The sequence below is a fragment of the Salmo salar genome, chromosome ssa12 (genome assembly GCF_905237065.1).
Source record: "Salmo salar chromosome ssa12, Ssal_v3.1, whole genome shotgun sequence".
NCBI classification, from domain to species: domain Eukaryota; kingdom Metazoa; phylum Chordata; class Actinopteri; order Salmoniformes; family Salmonidae; genus Salmo; species Salmo salar.
The window spans coordinates 44026205-44053690 of NC_059453.1; the positions used below are offsets into that span (position 1 = coordinate 44026205).

Sequence of the window (27486 nt, forward strand, 5' to 3'; positions counted from 1 at the left end):
TTGATGATCTTCATCAGATGACAACCCTAGGACATTATGTTATACAATACATGCATGTTTTGTTCAATCAAGTTCATATTTATATCAAAAACCAGCTTTTTACATTAGCATGTGACGTTCAGAACTAGCATACCCCCCGCAAACTTACGGGGAATTCGCTAACATTTTACTAAATTACTCACGATAAACGTTCACAAAAAGCATAACAATTATTTTAAGAATTATAGATACAGACCTCCTCTATGCACTCGATATGTCCGATTTTAAAATAGCTTTTGGTGAAAGCACATTTTGCAATATTCTAAGTACATAGCCCAGGCATCACGGGCTCGCTATTTAGACACCCGGCAAGTTTAGCACTCACCATAATCATATTTACTATTATAAAAATGTCATTACCTTTTGTTGTCTTCGTCAGAATGCACACCCAGGACGTCTACTTCAATAACAAATGTTGGTTTGGTCCAAAATAATCCATCGTTATATCCGAATAGCGGCGTTTTGTTCGTATGCGTTCCAGACACTATCCGAAATAGTAAAGAAGTGTCGCGCGCTTGGCGCAATTCCTGACAATAAAATTCAAAGTATTCCATTGCCGTACGTCGAAGCATGTCAACCGCTGTTTAAAATCAATTTTTACGTCATTTTTCTCGTAGAAAAGCGATAATATTCCGACAGGGAATCTCCTTTTCGGCAAACAGAGGAAAAAATCCCAAAGGCGGGGCGGTCGGGGTCACGCGCATAAGCTAGTGTCTCTTGATGGGCCACTTGAGAAAGGCGATAATGTGTTTCAGCCTGGGGCTGGAATGACGACATTCTCTTTTTTCCCGGGCTATGAGAGCCTATGGAAGACGTGGGAAGTGTCACGTTAGAGCAGAGATCCTTAGTAAATGATAGAGATGGCAAAGAAGTTCCAGAAATGGTCAGACAGGCCACTTCCTGTAAAGGAATCTCTCAGGTTTTGACCTGCCATTTGAGTTCTGTTATACTCACAGACACCATTCAAACAGTTTTAGAAAATTTAGGGTGTTTTCTATCCATATGTAATAAGTATATGCATATTCTAGTTACTGAGTAGGAGTGGTAACCAGATTAAATCGGGTATGTTTTTTATCCAGCCGTGTCAATGCTGCCCCCTAGCCCTAACAGGTTAACCTCTATGGGCTAGGTGGGACGCTAGCGTGCCACCCGTGGTGCACTCCATCAACAGCAGGTGCATTTCAAGAGCGGCAAATTTGAATCCAAATAAATGTCAAAATTCACATTTTTCAAACATACAACTATTTTACACCCTTTGAAAGATAAACATCTCCTTAATCTAACCACGTTTTACGATTTCAAAAAGGCTTTACGGCGAAAGCATAAATTTAGAGTATGTTAGGACAGTACATTTACAAGAGTTGTGTGTAATGTTTTGTCAAGTCAAAGACAGGGTCACCAAAACCATAAAACCAGCTAAAATGATGCACTAACCTTTTACAATCTCCATCAGATGACACTCCTAGGACATTATGTTAGACAATGCATGCATTTTTAGTTCTATCAAGTTCATATTTATATCCAAAAACAGCGTTTTACTATGGCATTGATGTTGAGGAAATCGTTTCCCTCCAATAACCGGCAGTCAAGTCAGCGTCACAAATTAAATAATTAAAATTAGAAAACATTGGTAAAATATTATATTGTCATTTAAAGAATTATAGATTTACATCTCTTGAACGCAATCAACTTGCCAGATTTAAAAATAACCTTACTGGGAAATCACGCTTTGCAATAATCTGAGCACTGCGCCCAGAAAAATACGCGTTGCGATACAGACTAGACGTCATGTTGGGGAGATCTAAAATCGAAAATACTATGTAAATAATCCATTACCTTTGATTCTCTTCATCAGATGTCACTTCCAGGTATCACAGGTCCATAACAAATGTAGTTTTGTTCAAAAAAGCTCATCATTTATGTCCAAAAATCTCCGTCTTGTTAGCACATGATCTAAGCCAGCCGGACTTCTCGTCATGAACGAGGGGAAAAAATATATTTCCGTTCGTTCAAACATGTCAAAGGTTGTATAGCATAAATCATTAGGGCCTTTTTTAACCAGAACATGAATAATATTCAAGGTGGACGAATGCATACTCTTTTATAACGTATTGGAACGAGGGTACCCAACATGAACTCGCGCGCCAGGTGTCTAATGGGACATCATCGTTCCATGGCTCTTGTTCGGTCAGATCTCCCTCCAGAAGACTCAAAACACTTTGTAAAGGCTGGTGACATCTAGTGGAAGCAATAGGAAGTGCCAAAATATTCCTCAGCCCCTGTGTTTTTCAATGGGATAGGTTTAAAGTCAATACAACACATCAGGTATCCACTTCCTGTCAGAAAATGTCTCAGGGTTTTGCCTGCCAAATTAGTTCTGTTATACTCACAGACACCATTCAAACAGTTTTAGAAACTTTAGAGTGTTTTCTATCCATATATAATAAGTATATGCATATTCTAGTTACTGGGTAGGATTAGTAACCAGATTAAATCGGGTACATTTTTTTTATCCAGCCGTGCAAATGCTGCCCCCTAGCCCTAACAGGTTAATTGAGATCTGTTTCTCAATTTTCTGAAAGATTGTCAGTCCACTACAGAGTCGGTTTTCTTTGCTTTGGCCCAGGCCTGATTTCTCATCTGAATGAGCTCAGATAACTCAAAAGAAAACAAAGAGTTCGATCTATCTTTAACTCTGAATTGTTTAAAAGGGGCATATTTATCTGCCATAGGAATAAATATTGAAGATACATTTTCTAAAGCCAACTCAGGGTCAGGAATACAGCAGAAAGTGGCTAAATCAGAGTGGAACCAGAGTAAATCCCAGCAACAAATAAATGTATATTCTGGTTGATGGACACATCTACAACCAGGAGTTCAAATTTCTTGGTAACAGAAATATTGTAAGATTGGGATGCCATGAAATTAGATTTGACATATATGGCCACTCCTCCTCCTTTCTGTAATCTGTCACATCTAAATACATTATAATAATTTACTTCAATATCTTTATCAGAGACAGAACCATTTAACCATGTTTCCGGGAGGACCAGAATGTCAGGACATGAGTCCTGTACCCAAATGTCAATTGTGTCAATTTTTGTGACCATTTAGGTGCATTAGCCCAAGACCCCTATGAAATGTAAAGTTAGAGGGGGCATTAAGATAATTCCCATAAGAGCTAACAGGCATAGGGTCATCTGCAGTTATTTGTTGAGTGAGCTGAGATTTTGCCAAGGTCCCTGTCCGACCATGTGAGAGCAAAGCAGACTGAGCATTTGACAGACCTCCGTCAAGTTGCTGGATGCAGGAGCTGGGGCGAGAACTGGGAGAACAGCGTTGACAGAGCTCAGTCCACCCGCCAAAGGAGTGGAGCTGCTGCAGGGGACCAGAGTGGCTTCCAATGCTCCATTCTGGGTGTGCACAGGAGCTCTTGGTGTTGCTCCTGTTGCAGGGTTGGGGCTGCCATGGGGGGCAGAAGTGTCCCAGGCCTGTCCTGGGGATGGGAGTAGGGAGGGTGACCAAAACTAGCCTGGGAGGGAGGTTGTGGGGGGAAATGAGGAGGGCGTTGTGGAGAAGAGTGTGTCTGGTGAAGCTCCAAACTATCAGCGTATGTAGGCTGATGATTTGAATGATACATGGTGTGGACTGCATCATGCGGTGCAGTCCACACCACCTCAACGGTGTTTTGCTAGACCCTAGGGTAGTGGTCAGTGCTGTGTAGAACTGTGCTGAGTTGAGGTGGGCCAGGTCCGGTAGAGCTGTGCTGAGGCGGACCGCGTCTGGTTAAGCTGTGCTGTGAAGGGCTGAGTCTGGTAGAGATGTGCTGTGATAGACCGGTCTGGTTGAGCTGTGCTGTGCTGAGGCAGGCCGGGTCTAGTAGAGCTGTGCTGTGATGGACCAGGTCTGGTTGTGCTGTGCTGTGCTGTGCTGTGCTGTGCTGTGATGGGCAGGTTCTGGTTGAGTTGTACTGTGATGGGCCAGGTCTGGTAGAGCTGTGCTGAGGTAGGCCAGGTCTAGTAGAGCTGTGCTGTGATGGGCCAGTTCTGGTAGAGCTGTGCTGAGGCGGGCCGGGTCTAGTAGAGCTGTGCTGTGATGGGCCAGGTCTGGTAGAGCTGTGCTGAGGCGGGCCTGGTCTGATAGCATGAGAGGGAGGTATTAGGGGGAGTTGAAGAGGGTGGTATGGAGGGCAGTGTGGCCGGGGGTTGCTCCAAACTCTGTGTGGGGCCTTTTTTACTGCATACGGCTTGGGCATAGCTCAATGTATCTGCATTCAGTTCCTGGGAGAGAAGTGGTGGAGGGTGGTGTGGGGGGCTAGTGTTGCTGGCTGTTCTCCAGTCTCTGTGAAGGGCCACCGGGTGCAGGTCTAGGACTGTTTGATTTGTCTCAGGGAGTTGGTGGCTGGTCTGCTGCTCCTGTGAGGTGAGGTGGACAGGCCACTAACAGCAACATCCTTTAACATCCTGGTGAAGGTGGCGAAGGTCTCTTTGTACAGCTGTACAATGCGCTGCAGGCCTGTGTTTTTAATATGTGTAACATTAGGGAAAAGGTCAGTCTGCCTTTGAATTTCTGTCCGTTGATAAAAAGTCATAGTAAGGTGAGTAGGCTACAGATGTGTTGATTCAAAAGTTCCTTTTCAGACCTTTTTAATCAGCCCAATTGTATGACTGACCGCCAACATCAAGGCCTTCTTGATGATGTCTCTCTCTCTCTCTCTCTCTCTCTCTCTCTCTCTGACCCTCACACTCACTCTGTTGTTCCACCTCGCCTCATCTCACCTCGTCTCTCCCCACCCTGTCTCGTGATCTCAGTCTGTCTCTGCTGCTGTGTCCCCTCCCGCTCAGGTCCAGCTTATCCATGACAGCACCACCCCGACCAGTCCCGTCAACCCGGCTACCCTGACCCAGGCCACCGAAGGGGGTGCCCAGACCCCAGGGTCTGCCCAGGTCCAGATGACCTGGACGGAAAAGGCCGATGGTGAGCTGGCCAAGCCGCCTGGCGCCTCCACACCGGAGGGCATCAAAGACATCTTCAACATGAAGCCGTGAGTGTGGTTTGGCAAAACTGGTTTATAAGCCCTGATGAAGACCTGAGTGGTCAAAACGTTGTCAATAGTATACAAAGTCTCTTTTCACCTTCAAAAAGCACTGAAAGTTCTTGAAGAGTAACATTCTGATTGGTGTTCTCTTAATAAAGGGATAGTTCACTGCAAAACTATATTTTAGTATTTTGTTCATGAATCCACTGTTAATACAATCCCATGTCAGCAGTCAAGTTTTCAAAAAAGAGCACTTTCAATACAGAGAAAAAACTGATGGTGTTCTCCATATTAAAAGTGCTCTTATTTGAAAACTTGACAGTTTGCATTCTCACCTTTAATCTTGTGTTTCTCTCCCTTGTCATGCTGCAGTGAGTGGGAAAACCTGTAAGTATTTCTGTAGCTGAAATGTTGGATGAGTTTACATAAAACAGTGGTCTGGAAAAAATTGTAATTTAGTGGAAAGTTTTTTTTATATATACAGTTGAAGTCGGAAGTTTACATACACTTAGATTGGAATCAATAAAACTTGTTTTTCAACCACACCACAAATTTCTTGTTAACAAACTATAGTTTTGGCAAGACGGTTAGGACATCCACTTTGTGCATGACACAAGTACTTTTTCCAACAATTGTTTACAGACAGATTATTTCACTTATAGTTCACTGTATCACAATTCCAGTTGGTCAGAAGCTTACATACACTAAGTTGACTGTGTCTTTAAACAGCTTGGAAAATTTCAGAAAATGATGTCATGGCCATGGAAGCCTCTGATAGGCTAATGGACATCATTTGTGTCAATTGGAGGTGTACCTGTGGGTGTATTTCAAGGCCTACCTTCAAACTCAGTGCCTCTTTGCTTGACATCATGGGAAAATCAAAAGAAATCAGTCAAGACCTCAGAAAAAGAATTGTAGGTCTCCACAAGTCTGGTTCATCCTTGGAAGCAATTTCCAAATGCCTGAAGGTACCACGTTCATCTGTACAAACAATAGTACGCAAGTATAAACACCATGGGACCATGCAGCAGTCATACCACTCAGGAATGAGACGCGTTCTGTCTCCTAGAGATGAACGTACTTTGGTGCGAAAAGTGCAAATCAATCCCAGAACAACAGCAAAGGACCTTGTGAAGATGCTGGAGGAAACAGGTACAAGTGTATCGATATCAAGAGTAAAACGAGTCCTATAACAACATAACCTGAAAGGCCGCTCAGCAAGGAAGAAGCCGCTGCTCCAAAACTGCCATAAAAAGCCAGACTATGGTTTGCAACTGCACATGGGGACAAAGATTGTACTTTTTGGATAAATGTCCTCTGGTCTGATGGAACAAAAATAGAACTGTTTGGCCATCATGACCATTGTTACGTTTGGAGGAAAAGGGGGAGGCTTGCAAGCTGAAAAACTCCATCCCAACTGTGAAGCACAGGGATGGCAGCATCATGTTGTGGGGGTGCTTTGCTGCAGGAGGGTCTGGTGCACTTCACAAAATAGATGGCATCATGAGGAAAGAAAATTATGTGGATATATTGAAGCAACATCTCAAGACATCAGTCAGGAAGTTAAAGCTTGGTCGCAAGTGGTCTTCCAAATGGACAATGAGCCTAAGCATACTTCCAAAGTTGTGGCAAAACGGCTTAAGAACAACAAAGTCAAGGTATTGGAGTGGCCATCACAAAGACCTGACCTCAATCCTATAGAAAATTTGTGGGCAGAACTGAAAAAGTGTGTACGAGCAAGGAGGCCTACAAACCTGACTCAGTTACACCAGCTCTGTCAGGAAGAATGGGCCAAAATTCACCCAACTTATTGTGGGAAGCTTGTGGAAGGCTACCCGAAACATTTGACCCAAGTTAAACAATTTAAAGGTAATGCTACCAAATACCAATTGAGTGTATGTAAACTTCTGACCCACTGGGAATGTGATGAAAGTAATAAAAGCTGAAATAAATCATTCTGTCTGCTATTATTCTGACATTTCACGTTCTTAAAATAAAGTGGTGATCCTAACTGACCTAAAACAGGGCATTTTCACTAGGATTAAATGTCAGGAATTGTGAAAAACTGAGTTTAAATGTATTTGGCTAAGGTGTATGTAAACTTCCAACTTCAACTGTACATTTCCTCAAGGATTCCATAGACCAAGTCAGCATAGCAAAGGTTGCATTAGTGAAGGAATTAATGAGTGAAAGAGTGACCATTTGTTTTAGCTGTTTGTGAATTAGTAGCCTGAAAGTGTATTAGTTTCACAGTTTGTTTCACTGAATGCCTAAACATAATACTGCATTATGAACAAATGATGGTTTGGAGCTCAGTAGCGGCCATCTTGTTTATTCCAACAGAAACCAGTCCAATGTGAGACGCATGCACACAGCACTGAGGCTCAATGGTGTCATCGTGAAGAAATCCTCAGAGGCCAAGCTGGTTCTCCTTAACATGCCCGGGCCGCCCAAAAACCGAGCGGGCGACGAGAACTGTATCCTTTTTTCTCTATTGCTCTCTCTCACTCTCACTCTCAGGGAGCTTCCAAGGGTGGTCGTGTTAGAACAGGCAAACATTTATTATCGCAAGCAGAGGGCCGGCTCTAGCCTTTTGGGGGCTCTAAGCAAGATTTGGTTAGGGGTCTCCCCACCTTGCTGCAAAACATTTTAATGGACCCCCGTCTTGACGACAGAGAGAACATTTTTTGTTTTAAAGTTCATTTCCTGCAATTTCCCAATTTTATAACAAATTGAATGCAATTTTACTCATTTTGCCATGGGGTGGAGAGACATTTTTGCAGTTTTAAAGCTAATTTCCCAAATGCTGCACATTTTGCCATGACTTATGACATGTTTATATGATATCTGTCAAGGCTGTGGGTAACTGGTGAAAGGAGTCAGGCGCAGGAGAGCTGAGATGTATGGACAAGGTATTTAATACAAGGATAAACACCAGTATAAACATAATACTATGGTGCTGGAAAAATACCGGTACCACGAAATAAACAGGTGTAATAACAAAACCCGGTAACAATAATACCAGCCTACAGCTTTACAATAAAACAAACACGCACACAAACATGGGGGAAACAGAGGATTAAATAATGAACATGTAATTGGGGAATAGAAACCAGGTGTGTAGAAAACAAAACAACAAACAATGGTTTGTCCTCGGGTTTTCGCCTGCCATATCAGTTCTGTTATACTCACAGACATTATTTAACAGTTTTAGACACTTTAGAGTGTTTTCTATCCAAATCTACCAATTATATGCATATCCTAGCTTCTGGGCCTGAGTAACAGGCAGTTTACTTTGGGCACGCTTTTCATTCAGACATCAAAATACTGCCCCCTAGCCCAAAGAGGTTTTAAACACATTGAATTGAAATTGTATCATTGTTATGTATTAAGAATGGAAAATAGGAAAATCACTGCGAGCCGCAAATTAAGGGCTCAGCCTGCGGGCCGCACAATGAGTACCACTGATCTAGTATAATGATTAGCCTCATACACATTGTCTATTGTGACAATGTGTATATATGTCTATTGTGACATAAATACACAATGTGACAATGTGTATATATGTGAGTTAAGCAATTCTCTGCTTCAGATGCACAATGTCAAGTGTGAATTGCAAATGCCCATATGGCTAATCGCAGGGTTTCCCAAACTCGGTCCTTGGGACTCCAAGGGGTGCACGTTTTGGTTTTTAACCTTGCACTACACATCTGAGCTTATTCAAATAATAATCTAATCATCAAGCTTCGAATAATTCGAATCAGCTGTGTAGTGTTAGGGAGAAAAAAAAAGTGCTCTCCTTTTAGTCCCGAGGACCGAGTTTGGGAAACGCTGGGCTAATGCCATCGTACTGTAGGCCAGTGTTTCCCAACTCTGGTCCTCAAATCTCCCTAACAGTACAGAGTTTTATTGTTATCCCAGAAAAGCACACCTGATTCAACTTGTCAACTAATCATCAGGCCCTCAATGAGTTGAATCAGCTATGTTTGTCTGGGGCTGCAACAAAAAGGTGCTGTGGGGGTACTCAATGACTGGAGTTGGGAACCACTGCTGTAGGCTTATGGTTGCATTGGCGTTGCATGCCGTTATCAGCTGCAAAATTGGTTCACATGGCTGATATCCTGATAATAGAGTGACAATCAAATAAAACTAATTGGAGATCTTACACCTGAACAAAAATGTAGGTAATGTTCATTTGAGAAAAATAACAGACAAATTAGAGTTAGATTCCCTTACCCTCTTTTATTGCAGGATTGTGAGATGTGATTAATCAAAATTGACACAATTTCATTTTGAAAAATAGTTAACAATTAAAAGAAGTAAACACTTCAGAATCAACACTATTTTATATAATTTCAAAGTGAACAAGTAATCTAACTCGTATGTAAAGGTTAGACATCTTAGTAACAAGTGGGCTATTACTAAAACATAATTTCAGTTGAACAAAAAAAAGTTAACCTCACTCCACTGATCCCTGATCTACTGGGTGAGCAGACTTCTGTTCCAGCCAAGCAATAGCACACTTGATTATCAACTAATTAGGTCTGATAAATTCAATCAGGTGTGTTAGTGCTGGGCTGGAACAGAAGCCTGCACACCCAGCTGGGTTGGCCTGCTCCAGTTGTAATAGGTTTATACAGTACCTTGACTTTTAAACTGTATTTTTGTTTACAAAATGTGCAAACATAGGTACACATAATTATTGGTATACAAGGACTTACCCTTATTCTCTTGCGACATTCATTGGGACCTCATCTGCAGACAGGGTTACACAGCTCTCTGTATCTGAGGACAGAAAACATCAAAGAAACAGGCTGCATTATTCTCAAATTAGACAGCACTGAATATTATGTTACTATATATCTCTGTCCTCAGTTTATCTCGCTAGGGACTGGAACTGGAGAATCGTTTCATAATATCTTCCCACAAAGGAACCTGCCTTATCCAGAGTAGCCTACTCTCCATTCCGACAGCTGGAACTGCTAGCCAATCCTTTCACCCTCTTCCATGGCTGTTACTGTAGCTAGCTAGCTACAAATGCATTTCAAGTTATAACAATACATACATTAAATCAAGATAGGTAGCTAACTAGCTAATATGAAGTTAGCTAACTGGTGATATTTAATTCACTTGGCTAGCTATACAGCATGTAAAGTTAGTTAGCTACTGTAGCTAGCTAGCTAGCAAACATTATGTTAGCAGCTCATTTGAGTTAGCCTGCACACAAAGTTCCTGTAGCTAATATTTTCAAAATATATGTATTTACTTGAATAGGTTCTCCCACTGCCTCTGTTTTCTGGATCCTTCGAAAAATAAAATAATGGGCAATCTTCCCAAAGTTTCCAGTGAAAGCAAAATGCAGCCAGCCATGTGGACAATTGGAGGACTTTCCCCAGACTGACTGGTCTTCCAACATGGCGCCTTGTGCGGTTGCTAGGTGATTTGTGATGCAACTGCAAGCCCTCTATACCTCTCTGTTGATATCGCATACATTATCAATCATTTCACACATATTATCCAGATACTGACAGTTAGCACTTGGTGGTCTATAGCAGCTTCCTACAAGAATGGGCTTTATGTGGGGCAGATGAACCTGTATCCATATTACATCAACAGTATTTGACATGAGATCCTCTCTATGCTTAACTGGAATGTGGCTCTGAATATAAACCACAATACTAGTGTTAGTGTTTCTGTTTGCATGTTATAACTATGTATCCCTACCACTATACCATCAAAGGTATTATCTAAGTGAGTTTCAGAGATCAGTATATGAATGTCATCTGTTACTAGCAAGTTGTCGATTTCATGAACCTTGTTTCTTAGGCTACATACAGGATGTTAATGTCGGCTATTTTTAGCATTTTTCTGGGATGCTTGATTGTTTTACTGAGCAGCTTATCAGAAGTAGACATGAAAGAGATATTTATATTTGAGCTGATAGCGCGTGTGAGCAGCACACAGTGAACTTCCTACTAGGGCACACTGCCTCAGTGATAATAGTATACATCTGGTTCATAGACATATGATTACTGCATACAATAGCTATAGGATTGACAGAGGCATTCAGGGACTAAGAGGGACATAAATTAGGTTACTTATATTATGACTTCCAACGCTCATGGGACAATGTACATTTGCTGCAGCACTACGACAACTCAGAGACACAATGGTAGGGATTATCTGAGCAGGGCTTGGTTCATTGATAATTCATTGTCCAGGAGCCAAGATGATTTGGATGGACTCTGTCATTCCTGTAAAGCGTCTTCTGTTTCCAGAAGGTGACAAAGTTATCTCTAAAAGTTATGCCAATGTAAGGGGCTTAATACAGTTGTATTCCAGCCACTTGGGGGTACTCAGGTGAAGCCCATGGGAAATAAAGAAATATAGTTTAAGTGAATTGGGGAGAGGAAGAAAGATTAACAAAATTGCTGTAAACTGCTGTTACATGTGCTGATATGATTAAAGTCAAGTAAACAGTACCTTTCGTGGGGTAGTTTATATTATAAGCTCATAGAAAGGGTAACACCAACAAAGCTACAGTAATCTTTTAGCCAGGTGTGTAATGCCAGTAACCTGCTGAATCTTTCACAGCAGCGGTCCAACGATGGTACCTGGCCTGAAAACCTGGCTGTTTTTTTAGAAACTTTCAAAACTAGAATCAGTTTTTTTAAATCAATTTTCAGCAGTTCCGAGCTAGCCCTCCGAATGTTGTTTGACCCCACATGGACTACAACAGCATCAGCCCCCTGTCTTCCACAGCATTTTTCTGTAGGATCTGTAAATTAACATACTATAGCTTTACTCATGGCTTACTCATGGCTCATACTCATGGCTCATAGCTTACACTCCCATAGAGTTTACAGAATGGAGTCTTAAGTCATCTTCACACAGTTTATCTGCCCATAGAAGCTGTGTCATTACAAATAAGTATCTGACTTGTTTTAGTTTTTTAGTTTTTGTTTGCTTTTTTGTGTCAACCATACTGGGGTAGTGGGCTGAAGAGGGGGTGTTCTGGGAGAGGGGTGGAGGGTAGTCTGGTGGAACGTGAACCTTACCTCCCACTTCCCCAATGTGGGATGGTTATTTCTAACGGCTGTCAATGGTATTATATGCCTATGATTAAATACTTTTTTTTAAGAAAGAAAAAAGAGACGGAACCTTGCAAAAAATACATTAAAAAACAATTTATAATAAAGAGAGAAATTATTATAAAAAATAGTTGGAGGTAGGTAAAACATTTTAATAAAATAAATATTAAAACAAGTAAGTTTCTGGCTACTAGTAAAAGTAAGCATAACGCTACAGAGGTCCACCAGTTAGTTGTTTTCCTTAACTTTTGCGCCCTCTCAGACATGGAGTTCCTTGAGGTCCTGACTGAAGGTCTCAACAGGGTTCTCCTGGTTCGCGGTGGCGGTCGTGAGGTCATCACCATCTACTCTTGAGAGAGCAGCCACCCCCCCCCCCCAAATCCCTGATCCCCGCCCCTTCCATTTGTTTCTGTCAGACACTCCCCTCACACCCAAGCAATACCCCATCTCACCTTGCGTCTCTTCACGCTATCTTCTGTTTGCCTTAAAACACACTCTCACACACACAAACACACAATCTATTCAGGCTAGTAGGATGCTATTTAGATTACCTCACACACTTTAGTCCACTTCCAATTCACCCAGCAAGATTATCAATCAGTACTCTGAAATGAAATAGCGTGAAATACTGCCCTCTGCTGATTGCAGGTAGCCATCACTGTCCAGTTCCACACCCTTTGTGCTATTCATAGCTGCCTATTGGTCAATCCACTGGTCACTTGGCTATGGAGTCAAGGATACAGAGGGTTAGGTGAGCTGGGTTGTTCAGTGTGACGTGTGTGTCTGCGTGTGTTTAAGGCTGTGTTTACACAGGTAGCCTAATTATGATGTTTTCTTCAGTAATTGGTCTTTTGACCAATCAGATAAGCTCTGAAAAAGATCTGATGTGATTGGTAAAAAGACCAATTATTGGGAAAAATATCAGAGTTGGGATGCCTGTGTAGACGCAGCTTAAGTGTCTCATTCATCCGATTGTGGTTTGTTTTTACGAGGGGATGTTTTAGAGTGTCATCGATTTGGAGTCACCTACCTATCAACATGGAGTAGCCTACCGCAAGACTGAACAGTGGTCAGTGGAGAACTGAGGATGTTGACGTTGTGTAGCTAGTCGTGTATATGACCCTGCGAAACCACAGCGAAGAGAGAATACCAAAAAACTCCTGTGGGAAACCCTGTTCATTAAGTGCGGAGATGACCACCGTCGAGAAAGACTGCTACCCATGGTCATGGTTGGTGGTTTGAAGAGAACTTGGTCATTCTTTTAATCAGGGTAAGTTGTGAACGAAGGAACACAGTTTGGAGGAAGATGGGAGAGAAACGAACAAGCCTCCGTGATGACATAGATCGTACTCTATGAACTTTGACCTCATCTTGAGTACTCTGCAACATGTCGTCCTCATGTCGCTGTACTTTGTTTTTGCTCTCGCACTGTCATCATATTTATACTTGTCCCTTTTCCCCCTTTCTAAGAGTCTATGTTTCCCGTCTAGATCCAGCCACTGTTAGTGCCAAAAACAACAAGGCTAGCTTGATTTAAGATATTGATACGTTGTTAAACTGTGAGGAGCGTTCTTAGCGGAAAGGTCATCTGTCAGAAAAGCAGGGGCTCTTTCTCAATGTTATTTCCTTGATTCCTACTATCCCCTTTGCTCGACTCCTTGGACAGAGGAGAGACATAGAATCGAGGAAAGACAATTGAAAAAGAGCCCCTGCTCTTATGTCAGACGACCTTTCCACTAAGAACGAAAAACTAAAAAGAGCCAGGGAAAGATTATGAGCAGAGAATGAGAAAGAAAAACAAGGAAAAGACAGGAATAGATTATGAGCAGTGAGTTCATCATTGTCAGACACCAACACCCCTTGACCCCAGTGCGGATCACTGTAAATAGTGTAAAAGCTCTGACGCGTTGTTAATTATGAGTGTAGTATGTTCGTGACTTACTATAAAGCTTCTAGTAGAGAAAATGTTCCTTCTCTCAAAGGGTCGGTTCAAAACTGCTTTTGGATGGCTTAGGCTCCTATCACTATGGTAACTGTCACTGTATCCCTGACGAATACTGCACCTGCACTGTCCCCCACTGTGCAACAGGTGATTTAATGAATTTACCAGTTCATTAAATGAACATTTTTCCACCTAGAAAACAAAATGTTGTTTCTTATGTTTATAGACAAAAGTTATGCATATTTATATAATAGAGATATAATTTTAATTATCGCAAAAAAAAAATATTATGTTGTTTTGCCAAATTTAGATATGTTTACATGTGCCATATAAAAAAATATTTTTTAAATGAAATAGATCTATGAAAGTCTAATATTGATTTAAATTACGGAGTACAAATTGTGCATTAGGTTGAAGGGTTAGAGTGCAATTGAATAGTAATAGATATAAAGTGATGGAATGGAAAAGGGTTACACAGCTATGAAACTCACCCCATCTGTAACACTGAACCCTATGCAGTATAATCCAAATATAGTTTTTTCGTATCCACAAAATTGGCAGATTTGAGCCAATATGTATGGCCCTGACAATGAATGGATTATTAGCTAATTAGAACAAAGACGTATAAAGTGCATTTTGAAAGGAATGTGCAATAGCTGAAATTTGGTCTCACATATTCATGTTATTTATTTTTTTACTCATCTATTTTGTATGTAGATTTCATATGTCTAAGGAATTTATTAATATATCACAATGACCAAGGACAACTATCATCATGTATTTATTTTGTGTTTTGAAAGTCACTTGCACTTGTAGTAGAACTATATATATATATATATATATATATATATATAATAGAGGGTTCAAAACAACAAATTAAACTAGTTTATAGAGCTGTTGAACCCAGTATTTATGTTTAAAGTGTTGTTTGAAAGTCAGACTCATATGTTGTGAATTCTGCTAGTATTATTAGTTATTTGTAAATTAACACATCTAAAGGAACATACAAAAGATATCAGAAAAAGGGTAGGCATATATAGAAATACATATCAATGCTGGTGGTTTGTCTCCTCCAAGACTTGACCCAGCTTTACCTATTAACTATTGACCTGAGAGTCTTTCTGGACAGGAGTCATTTTCAGCTTTGGAAGAGAACTTTCCTGAATATATTATACAGTATCTTGAGGCAATACTTATACCATTAGGGTGCAATTTGTTTGGGGGTCCGGGGGCAGTCCCCCCCTCCAGTGCTTTTTTATTCTTTTCACAAATGGCACTCTTGATTATTCCATCCTCTTCAATCCACATTTAGTCTAGAGAAACTCTGAGCCCAGACTGCAACTTTGAACGTTTTATCAAGTTGAATTGACAACAATCGTGCAATAAAGTGTTGTTAGAACTTAAAGATAGTAAAGTTCTTTGTTTTACATTTTGATTGATTTGTGTGAAATGTTAACTGCAATTCACTGGTAGTTCTCTGCCAGTTACATCAGATCTCTTACTAGAGCAAACTCTAGCAACTGGTCTAGCCACTGCTAGTTTTTACATATGGCCAATATATGACTACAACCATATGACTCTCTCCTATTATTACACACTTTGATTAATAGACACTCATATCAACTTTCAAAATACTTGCCTATTTTGGAATTTTACTACAACATTGCCTGCATTGACTGAGCCTTTAATCTATTTATAAAGAAAAGATCTCAGATGTTGGTGAAAAAAGGATTTATGGGAAATTAGTTTGTTTGAATTTCCAATGTGTTTTATAATTACTGTTTGCATGGTCTTATGTGGAAATATTTGTTTCAGTGGTATATGGTGTGATGACTTATATGTACAAGGCAAGTGGTTTGGAAGGGGAGTGTCCTCCATCTACACTAGGGCTCCCTTTGGGGGTCTGTGATTAAACTACAAGACATTGCTTTGGTCACAGAAAAGAGAACTTGAGAATGATTGCCTCGTGGTTACATAGTTAGACATTGAAAACAAGTATTTTGCAAAAAAAAAGTATGAGTTCACAATATTGTTGTCAATCTTGCTAAATTAATGTTGCGTAACGTAATATGAGTTTATACGTTGAATAGATGGGCCTGAGAGATGTTCCTTTTGCTTTGTATATAACACTGCAGTCAAAAACACTGTAGCCTACGGCGATGTTTGTTGTCCTTTGTTGTACACTGGTTTAATCACTGTGGACAAAGTCTTAGCGTTCTGTAAGATTATGTGCAATATTGTTTTTTACTTGGGGAATCATTTTTCATTTGGTTGTATAACATTGTTGTTTTTCCATTGGAACACATTAACAACTGACAAGTTGACGGTGTGCTCATTAGAATGTTTAGAGCCAGGTCTTATGCACCATAAAGTTATTTTGTGTTCATCTCCTCTGTGGTGGCTGAGACAGAAAAGCACTTTATCTAGAGCTAACACTTGTTGTGATTGAAGGTTAGAGGACATAATCAGTGTTTAATAAAAACTAACTTGCCCAGTTTACACACCGATTCATAGCTTCCTCTGGTGGTATGAGTGTGTACTGCAGCCAGTTGGAGTAAGATCTGGGTGATAGTGGGATCGCCAGATCAGATCTTGATATTACTCTGCAGTTTTTCACTGCAATTATATACTAACTTCATTTAATTTTCTTCCTTTCACTTTAAGTATGTGCAAGGGCAGTTTTGGCATGCAGTAAAACTATTTGGTTGTTTTTCTTTTCTCAATTTTTTTTTGGAAAGAATCACAGTAGATGGTTGATTTATAAAAAATAATCTGATTTTGTATATGATTTAGGGTTAGATAAGTATTTATAATAACATAAACAGGTTTGGAGAGCCTTTAAGCACAAAATATATTGGTGAATAAAAAATAGTGGTTTGATTCATCCTGAAAGTTGCCATATTAAATTGTTTAATCCATGAGATATTGCAAGGTGAGAAAACTGTACAATAGGGGTTGAACAGTAGTGCTATAAATCTACTCTAATAATCCTCACTAATCATGGAACTGTGATGACAACGGTCCAATTGTGAACCACACGCCACACTCTAGGTTTAAACTGCTACATATGACCTGTGTTCCATAATGATTCATATCCCAACCAGTGGCGACCCGTCGTTCACAGAGCCCTACCTGTTTTGAGCCCCACATTTTTTGCAAAACCCCCCCAAAAAACAGGGCTTTCCTGTTTTGCATGTTATTTTGGCATTACGTGTCACGTGTCACATATCAGTTTGCAAACAATGTAAAAAAAATATAGATATCATTGAGTTAATAAAGCTGCATACTAACATGGTCTCTTTTTTGTTTTCTTGAGTAAGGCAGCTCCAAAATGCAGGTGTCGCTCAGTGCTTTCTGTGGTGGTGGGGCAAGCAGGCAGAAAATACGGAGCGTTGCGCCATGATTGGCTCAGTGTTCTGTCACTCATTGGGACACTACGTCACCGCCAAGTCTAAGGGTAGAGCTAGAAAATTCTAGGTGCTGCCATAGAGTTACATTACAAGTTCCCATCCAAGAAGTCTCAAGGTCATTGGCCACAGATAAAATTACGTCAAATCACGTTATATGTACAGTAGCTTTGATTGGACTGATCATATAACCATCCTACTTTCTAAATCTTAGCTAGCGGCCTACCGGTTGTGGCCAGCTGCGACAGAGCCTGGACTCAAACCCAGAATCTCTAGTGGCACAGTTAGCGATACAGTGGTCTAAGGCACTGTATCGCTAGCTGTGCCACTAGAGATTCTGGGTTTGAGTCCAGGCTCTGTCGCAGCTGGCCACAACCGCGAGATCCATGGGGCGGCGCACAATTGGCCCAGCATTGTCCGGGTTAGGGGAGGGTTTGGCCGGCTGGGGTGTCCTTGTCCCATCACGCACTAGCGACTCCTGTGGCGGTCCGGACGCAGTGCACGCTGACACGGTCGTCAGGTGTATGGTGTTTCCTCCGACACATTGGTGCGGCTGGCTTCCGGGTTCAGTGGGCATTGAGTCAAGAAGCAGTGCAGCTTGGTTGGGTTGTGTTTCGAAGGATGCATGGCTCTCGACCTTCGCCTCTCCCGAGTCTGTACGGGAGTTGCAGCGATGAGACAAGACTATAACTACCAATTGGGAAGAAAAAGGGGTAAAAAAATACATATAAAAAAATCTCAACTAGCACACATCATTAATCAAGTCGACAATCTACTGGCAAATCCTTTTTAATCCTTGTCATATGAAGTGAAATGATGAAGAGAAATTATAGATAAAACGTATCGGTGCTCATCGGCCATTGGACATAAACATTACACAACAAGTTGGACATCGCACATTCAACAATGAGTGGTTTGGAAAGAATCAGTGACAGTGGCTAACTGCAACTATTTCAAAGCAATCACTAGCCTGCTAATCAGTGGAGTGGCTGTGGTCCCAAATCTGGGATTACGGGACTCTTTTCCAAGTTTAAAATTATAAACATTCAACATTGGTCATGCGGTCAATGAAGCATGACTTGTGCCGTGCTCAATACAACTGTTAACTCAGATCTGCAAAAATTTGACTTCAGTGAGTTCAAGACAACTGGGAAGTAAGGAATAAACAAGCTCCGACTGGGAAAATACGTTTTGAGCGGTCATCCAACTCGGAATTGTAAATCCGGGCTCTTTCTAGAGCTACGACCTAAAGATCAATGACGTCATCATGATTCAACCTTGTTTTTTTCCTGAGTTCCCAGTTGTTTTGAAAGCACCATAAATCTAGAGAAACCAGACTTCGATGACAGAATTTGGCCACGAAGGCCCAACGCGCCACTTTCCTGTTCAAGCGAGCACAGCACAACAAGGTGAGTCCAAAAATGTATTGTATGCTGCTGCATAGATGATGTAATATGCCAGGGAGATATGTATACTGTAGCCAAGCAAGTAATACTAAGTGTATGTTGTGTAGTAAGATGTTAGTAGCCCATGTGCCTCACCCTAATAATTTGGTCTATTTACCCCTCTTAGTTTTGTCTACTGTTCTGACTTTGTGGTGCACATGTTGCTTTTAACCTGTTTTAGAGAAATGTAATCATCGAATATTGTAAGAGATTTCATTGTCTGCTTATATGCCCCATTTTATTTATCCTTCGGTTCTGACTTGGTGTACACTAAGAACAGCTCATGTTCTGAATTCTGTCGCTGTAAATTTCAAACGTGCTGAACAAATATTTATGTTGACTAAGTCCGTCCTAGCTCGCTCATTACTACTATAATTTGCACATGGCTAAAGAAGCCTATGGCTTGGTTCTCCAAATTTCATCCCTGCAAGTTATAAGGCCAACATTTCATACATTTCACTGTGGCAAAGTTGATATGCTTCAGTTTCCTGCCATATGACTGGTTTTACATGTCTCCAGTAATCATAAGGTACAACTAGGATGTAGCCTATTGAGAATGTGTTCAGAATGGAGATCAATTAAAGATATGCATATGTTTTAATGACTAAGCTATTTATTGCCGTTTCAGAACCATGCATTGATTTAAAAACACCTTGTTACGTATGCCTCTTGGAAGAGGGAACGCAACACCCTGCTACAACTCCCCGTGGAGTGAAAGATGAATGGGATTGTAGGTGCGGGTAAGGATGACAAAGGCAGAGAATTTACCATTTACTGAGAATTTATTCCTTCACCTGGTAAATTTGGGGAAAAGGGGCTGGACGGAACCAAAGCAAAGAAAGTAAAAGTTAGAGCCCCCTCTCTTAACTTACCTGCCTACCCACTACTTACCTAATATTTCAGCAACACCTGGTGCGCTAACCAAAATACAGGGGGTGGTCCACCTAGGTCTTACCTAGTGTGCACAGACAGTAAATACTACGGTTATGTATGCCCACAGGCCTCTTGCCTAAGCATTCCCTCGGTGCCTTCCCCTTCCCCCCTGGGAACAAATGAAAAAGAATACAAACATAAGTAAACCATTTCAATAATCAAAAACACTGCCTCCTATGGGGACACACATACCTTAGAAGCAGCGGCTACAAAATACTTAACAAAAACCTGTCTCTGAGCAACAACCAACACAGGACATAACCATCAGCTCCCTCTCAGCAACAACCAACACAGGACATACTAATAAGCGCTCTGTCTGCGCAACAAACACAGATCATAACCATCAGCTTTCTCTCAGCAAAGGAACACTGTTTTTTCTAGCTGGAGAAGGAGTCTGTAATGGGATACAGCTGTATCCTCTGATGAGAGGGCGGGGTCAGCTCCAATTAACATTGGGGCTGACCAATCAGCTGCTTGGGGGAATCCAGGAAGCCATTTCCTGAAACACACACATACAAACAAAACCACAACACAGAAACTGGGGAACGTAACACACCTTTTCATGATCTGTAGGCATCACGAGAAAATGTGTTCGAGAGCCTTTATGGACGAAAGAAAAAGAAAAGTGATTTGATGAATTCTGAAAATTGCCACATTCAGTTCTTCAACCCATGGTAATGTTGGTAGATTAGTGTACATAGAATTAAAAAAGGGAGAATAGTTTACAATACCCTGGTCTATTGCCCGCATGGAACTATGTGACCATGGAATTATGATGACAAGGTCAAGTATTGCGCCAAGGTTGGCAGCCGTCGCAGTGGGATGCACTGCTGCAGAGGAAGAAAAAAACAGTCAATGTGCTGCTGTTTATGCTGTTATGAGTTCAATTAAAGTTCAAGAACAGACTACTGTAAATGGAGGAGCAAAACCCAGCTTTGCCATATTGGACCTCTTTCAAGCCCCATTTGATGGCAACGTTGAGAGCCTTACCTGCATGTGAGTCGGCTCTTACGATTCATTCCCTCTTGACCCTCAAATACTCTGAGCTCCTCTGGAGTCAAGATCCCAGGACATCAAAGAGAAAAGTCTTACTTCATGTCAGACACACACATACAAACCCCACTATGACAATTTACACACAATGGGACGATCTGAAGGGCACCATTCTGTGCTGTTCTCCTCATTCCGGTTTGGATGGGAATTTACATAAAATGCATTGTCATGTGCAACTGCACAATTTCAAGCAATGACAGTCTACCAGAGAGAGATGGAGGGAAAACAAGTAGGAGAAAATTAGATGGATAAAGGTGAAGTGGTGAAACAGAATGGCTGTTAAAACAGTGAAATAGACAATAGAACTAATAGGCGCTGGCAGGGTGAAAAATGCCCTAAAATAAGGCCTGTTTTTTGCTATTACTGAAACTATGGCAAGCAGCTGGGACATATGGTGATATTATGAAACGGGTCTCCAAGGCGGATGCAATTAACTAGTTTTCATCGGAAAAAAAGTATTGTTAAAAATGTAATGTGTCCAGCCTACCTATGGAGATAAATGTTTTCGAGTTGGCTAGCTAACATCATGCACAAAACAAATTATGCTAACCTTAGCAACATTGCTAGTTAACGTTCCAAGTTGCGCCTTCAAAGTAGAAGTTCTGATCTTTCTGGATCACGGAGAAAACTCAGTTTTCGTTGCGACTGAGGCTGAGCATCTCCAAAGCAGAACAACCTCCTATGTTTGTTTACTTTTTGTATTGTCATCATCAAATGGCTAAATTATCCACCAAGATGCGATAAATACAAATTTGGCTCACCAGAAACAAACAGTAAACAACAAACCAACAACCATCCCACTTTGAGGTGCGGAACTTAACGGTCTGCGCAATTTGATACGCGCTAGTAGTATTGTGCAGTCATGGGACCAGCTCATCGCGAAGTCGTTACTAGTTACCACATCCACAAAGTCATAATTATATCTAAACCCCACCTATTTGTACACTTTTTCTACTTAAAATCGTATTTTAATCCTATCCTTAACCACACTGCTAACCTTAGGCATAACCCTAAATTAAGACCAACAAACACATTTTGGTTTTCTTTCATATAGCCTAGTTTTACTTTGTGGCTGTCGTAACTAGTGACAACCCATCACGAGCTCCAAAAGTAAAAATGTCCGTAATACTGTGGCTGTTTTATAACTAATTAAGGATTAATTGAACGAAAAGGGTAAGTGCCAGTGTTGATTATAATAGTTTTGTCCAGCTCATTAATCATTTAGTGTACTCAAATACCCGCCTACTTTACTGGTAGATAGCTTGTTAACCGTTGGCTAGCCTGTTGTCGCAATCACAGTTGTGTTTGGGACTTCCGACTGTAATGACGTTAACTAACAAATTATTAACATTGCATGCAATTTTACCCCCAAGTGTTACATTTGGTGTTGTCCCTGCTGCTGGGAGCGTCGAGGACTATTGGGGAACCTGAAGCAGATACAATAAAGTTCCTCCCTGGGCTTCAAAAGCAGCCTAACTTCAAACAGTACTCAGGATACTTCAATGTGGCTGACAACAAACCACCTCACTACTGGTGAGTTGCTAACGTTAGCTGGGGTCATTCCTACAATGCTGAGCCTTTTCTATCCCCAGGAAATATCACTTCTTATTTAGTGTAAAATGTTGATTCCAAAAGGCTTTAAATATAAGGTCAATATAAGGTTAGGAGTCCTTTACCTTAAAAACACAAAAATATGCATCTTGAAAGGATGTTTTATGCGTTTTGAACACATTTTCAGTGGATGTAGGCATTTTTTCCATGGCCCCTGATGTTATTCATCAACTTCCACAAGAAATATAAGCCATTATAATAACATTTTAAATCTTCATTATTTTCTAGTCCTATTTATATTTTCTCTTGTTAATAACGCTTTATTCATGATTATTTTATTTAAGATTTTCGGTGTGTCCCTGATAACACTTTTCACCCTGTTAACGTCAGTTTGTTGTAATTCTCAATTTAAAGAAAACAACCCTTTCCTACAATGGCATTCAATAAGCTTCGCAATTTCTTTGGTGGGAAAACATATTAACACTCAGTTGTATCTATTTTTCCATGTTTTATGTTTTATCTGGGTTCAATCCCCGGCATCTCCACTCTTTTTAGGGGCTCCAGAGTGGCGCAGTGGTCTAAGGCACAGCATCTCAGTGCTAGAGGTGTCACTACAGACCCTGGTTCGATTCCAGGCTGTATGGGGAGTCCCATAGGTTGGAGCACAATTGGCCCAGCATTGTCCGGGTTAGGGTTTGGCTGGGGTAGGCCGTCATTTTAAATAATAATTTGTTCTTAACTGACTTGCCTAGTTAAATAAAGGTGAAATCATTTTTTTATTTTTTTATGTCCCACTCATAAATGTCCTCCCTGTTAGGCAACATTAGTTGTATATAAAATTTACAATATTTCAAAATGTTAAAATATCCTGTTCAAGTGTTCACCATTATGACGCTCAATCTTACTCACTCAAAGAGCTATGGCTAATTTAGGCTCCAAAAAATGCACAAATAAAATTGCAAACATCACCAAAACATGGAGTTTCACAGAGCAACTATCATCATTACTGCCGTTACGCATGGTGTGTACTTCCAAGAAATGGCTAAATAAAATCAATGATCTTTCGGGATACTGTACTGCTGCTGGATCAGCCTACCTGTGTGTAGCAATAATAATGAGTGATTTTATTGGCGATACCGAATGTTGATTTGGCTCAAGCGCACCTGGTCAGAAACAATAGATCATTTTATTTAGACCTTTTTTTGGAAGTACATACCCTGCGTAATGGCAGTATTGACTGTAGTTGCTCTGTGAAACTACATATTTTTGTGAGTACCAAATGTATTTTGACATTATAACAATTGCAGAGCTGGTTAATGGGACTTTGAATTGAAGGATTATGGGCATCAGAGGAGATCTCTTCTCCTGTGTTTGGTGCTGACAGAGAAGGACGCCTCGCTTCGCGTTCTTAGGAAACTATGCAGTATTACCCCAGGAAATCTTAAGTCTAATTACATACAGCCGGGGGCAACTATTGGATATAAGAGCAACGTCAACTTACCAACATTACGACCAGGAATACGACTTTCCCGAAGTGGATCCTCTGCTTGGACCACCACCCAGGACAATGGATCGGATCCCAGTAGGCGACCCAAAACAACGACGGAGCGGTCTTCTGGTCAGGCTCCATAGACGGGCACGTCGCTCACCGCTCCCGAGTATACTACTCGCCAATGTCCAGTCTCTTGACAATAAGGTAAACAAAATTCAAGCAAGGGTTGCCTTCCAGAGAGACATCAGAGATTGTTACATTCTCTGTTTCACGGAAACATGGCTCACTCGGTATACGTTATCAGAGTCGGTACAACCACCCGGTTTCTTCACGCATCGCGCCGACAGAAACAATCATCTCTCTGGTAAGAAGAAGGGCGGGGGTGTATGCCTTATGATTAACGAGTTGTGGTGTGATCATAACAACATACAGGAACTCAAGTCATTTTGTTCACCTGACCTAGAATTCCTTACGATCAAATGCCGACCGCATTTTCTACCAAGAGAATTCTCTTCGATTATAATCACAGCCGTGTATACTCCCCCCCCAAGCAGACACCTCGGCCCTGAAAGAACTTCATTGGACTCTATGTAAACTGGAAACAACATATCCTGAGGCTGCATTTATTGTAGCTGGGGATTTTAACAAAGCTAATCTGAAAACAAGGCTCCCTAAATTTTATCAGCATATTGAATGCACGACCCGGGCTGGCAGCATTCTGGATCACTGCTACTCTAACTTCCACAATGCATACAAAGCCCTCTCTCGCCCTCCTTTCGGCAAATCTGACCACGACTCCATTTTGTTACTCCCAGCCTATAGACAGAAACTAAAACAGGAAACGCCCGTGCTCAGGTCTGTTCAACGCTAGTCCGACCAATCTGATTCCACGCTTCAAGATTGCTTGGATCACGTGGACTGGGATATGTTCCGGATAACCTCAGACAACAACATTGATGTATACACTGATTCGGTGAGCGAGTTTATTAGCAAGTGCATCGGTGATGTTGTACCCATGGTGACTATTAAAACCTTCCCCAACCAGAAACTGTGGATTGATGGCAGCATTTGCGCAAAAGTGAAAGTGCGAACCACTGCTTTTAATCATGGCAAGGCGACCGGAAACATGATCGAATTCAAACAGTGTAGCTATTCCTTCCTCAAGGCAATCAAACAGGCTAAGCATCAGTATAGAGACAAAGCAGAGTCGCAATTCAACGGCTCAGACACGAGACATATGTGGCAGGGTCTACAGTCAATCACGGATTACAAAAAGAAAACCAGCCCCGTTGCAGACACCGACGTCTTGCTCCCAGACAAACTAAACAACTTCTTTGCTCGCTTTAAGGACAATACAGTGCCACTGACATGGCCCACTAACAAAACTTGCGGCTGTCCTTCACCGCAGCCAACCTGAGTAAAATATTTAAACGTGTTAACCCTCACAAGGCATCCCTAGCCGTGTCCTCAGAGTATGTGCAGACCAACTGGCTGGCGTGTTTACGGACATATTCAATCAATCCCTATCCCAGTCTGCTGTTCCCACATGCTTCAAGAGGGAAACCATTGTTCCTGTTCCCAAGAAAGCTAAGGTAACTGAGCTAAATGACTATCGCCCCGTAGCACTCACTTCCGTCATCATGAAGTGCTTTGAGAGACTAGTCAAGGATCATATCACCTCCACCCTACTGGACACCCTAGACCCACTCCAATTTGCTTACCGCCCCAATAGAGCCACAGACGACGCAATCACACTGCACACTGCCCTAACCCATCTGGACAAGAGGAATACCTATGTAAGAATGCTGTTCATCGATTACAGCTCAGCATTTAACACCATAGTACCCTCCAAACTTGTCATTAAGCTTGAGACCCTGGGTCTCGACCCCGCCCTGTGCAACTGAGTCCTGGCCTTTCTGACAGGCCGCCCCAGGTGGTGAGGGTAGGAAACAACATCTCCACCCCGCTGATCCTCAACACTGGGGCCCCACAAGGGAGCGTTCTCAGCCCTCTCCTGTACTCCCTGTTCACCCATGACTGCGTGGCCATGCACGCCTCCCAACTCAATCATCAAGTTTTCAGATGACACTACAGTGGTGGGCTTGATTACCACCAACAACGACGAGACGGCCTACAGGGAGGAGGTGAGGGCCCTCGGAGTGTGGTGTCAGGAAAATAACCTCACACTCAACGTCAACAAAAGATGATCGTGGACTTCAGGAAACAGCAGAGGGAGCCCCCCCCCACCCCCCATTCCACATCGATGGGACAGTAGTGAAGAAGGTGGAAAGTTTTAAGTTCGTCGGCGTACACATCACGGATAAACTGAAATGGTCCACCCACACAGACAGCGTGGTGAAGAAGGCGCAACAGCGGCTCTTCAACCTCAGGAGGCTGAAGAAATTTGGCTTGTCACCGAAAACACTCGCAAACTTTTACAGATGCACAAATGAGAACATCCTGTCAGGCTGTATCACCGCCTGGTACGGCAACTGCTCCGCCCACAACCGTAAGGCTCTCCAGAGTAGAGGTCGACCGATTAATCGGAATTGCCGATTTTAATTATGGCCGATTTGAAGTTTTCATAACAATCGGTAATCGGAATTTTTGGCCACCTATTTGCCGATTTGTAATTAAATGTTTTTATTTATTATTATAATTTTTTTAATAAATATTTTTTAACTAGGCAAGTCAGTTAAGAACACATTCTTATTTTCAATGACGGCCTAGGAACGGTGGGTTAACTGCCTTGTTCAGGGGCAGAACGACAGATTTTTACCTTGTCAGCTTGGGGATTCAATCTTGCAACCTTACGGTTAACTAGTCCAACGCTCTAACCATCTGCTTTATATTGCACTCCATGAGGAGCCTGCCTGTCACGCGAATGCAGTAAGAAGCCAAGGTAAGTTGCTAGCTAGCATTAAACTTATCTTATAAAAAACAATCAATCAATCATAATCACTAGTTAACTACACATGGTTGAGGATATTACTAGTTTATCTAGCCTGTCCTGCATTGCATATAATCGATGCGGTGCGCATTCGCGTAAAAGGACTGTCGTTGCTCCAACTTGTACCTAACCATAAACATCAATGTCTTTCTTAAAATCAATACACAAGTATATATTTTTAAACCTGTATATTTAGTTAATATTGCCTGCTAACATTAATTTCTTTAACTAGGGAAAATGTGTCACCTCTGCAACAGAGTCAGGGTATATGCAGCAGTTTGGGCCGCCTGGCTCGTTGCGAACTAATTTGCCAGAATTTTACGTAATTATGACATAACATTGAAGGTTTTGCAATGTAACAGGAATATTTAGACTTATGGATGCCACCCGTTAGATAAAATACGGAACGGTTCCGTATTTCACTGAAATAATAAATGTGATAGTTTCTGGATTCTACCATATTAATGACCTAAGGCTCGTGTTTCTGTGTGTTATTATGTTATAATTAAGTCTATGATTTGATAGAGCAGTCTGACTGAGCGATG

At 41.4% G+C, this 27486-nt stretch overlaps 1 protein-coding gene across 5 annotated transcripts in view; it reads left to right on the forward strand.

Annotated features, from left to right (window-relative positions):
* LOC106565077 (solute carrier family 12 member 5) overlaps positions 1-16609 on the forward strand; it is a 338932-nt gene extending 322323 nt beyond the window's left edge. For 2 of the 5 annotated variants that reach the window (XM_014131710.2, XM_014131712.2), the window contains exons 23-26: positions 4851-5083; positions 5450-5464; positions 7421-7554; positions 12431-16609. In XM_014131710.2, the coding sequence (XP_013987185.1) occupies positions 4851-5083; positions 5450-5464; positions 7421-7554; positions 12431-12522 (474 nt within the window). In that variant the 3' untranslated portion in view covers positions 12523-16609. The remainder of the gene's footprint in view (positions 1-4850; positions 5084-5449; positions 5465-7420; positions 7555-12430) is intronic. The other 3 variants (XM_014131711.2, XM_045691393.1, XM_045691394.1) reach the window with 3 other exon arrangements.
* Positions 16610-27486: the final 10877 nt, after the last annotated feature.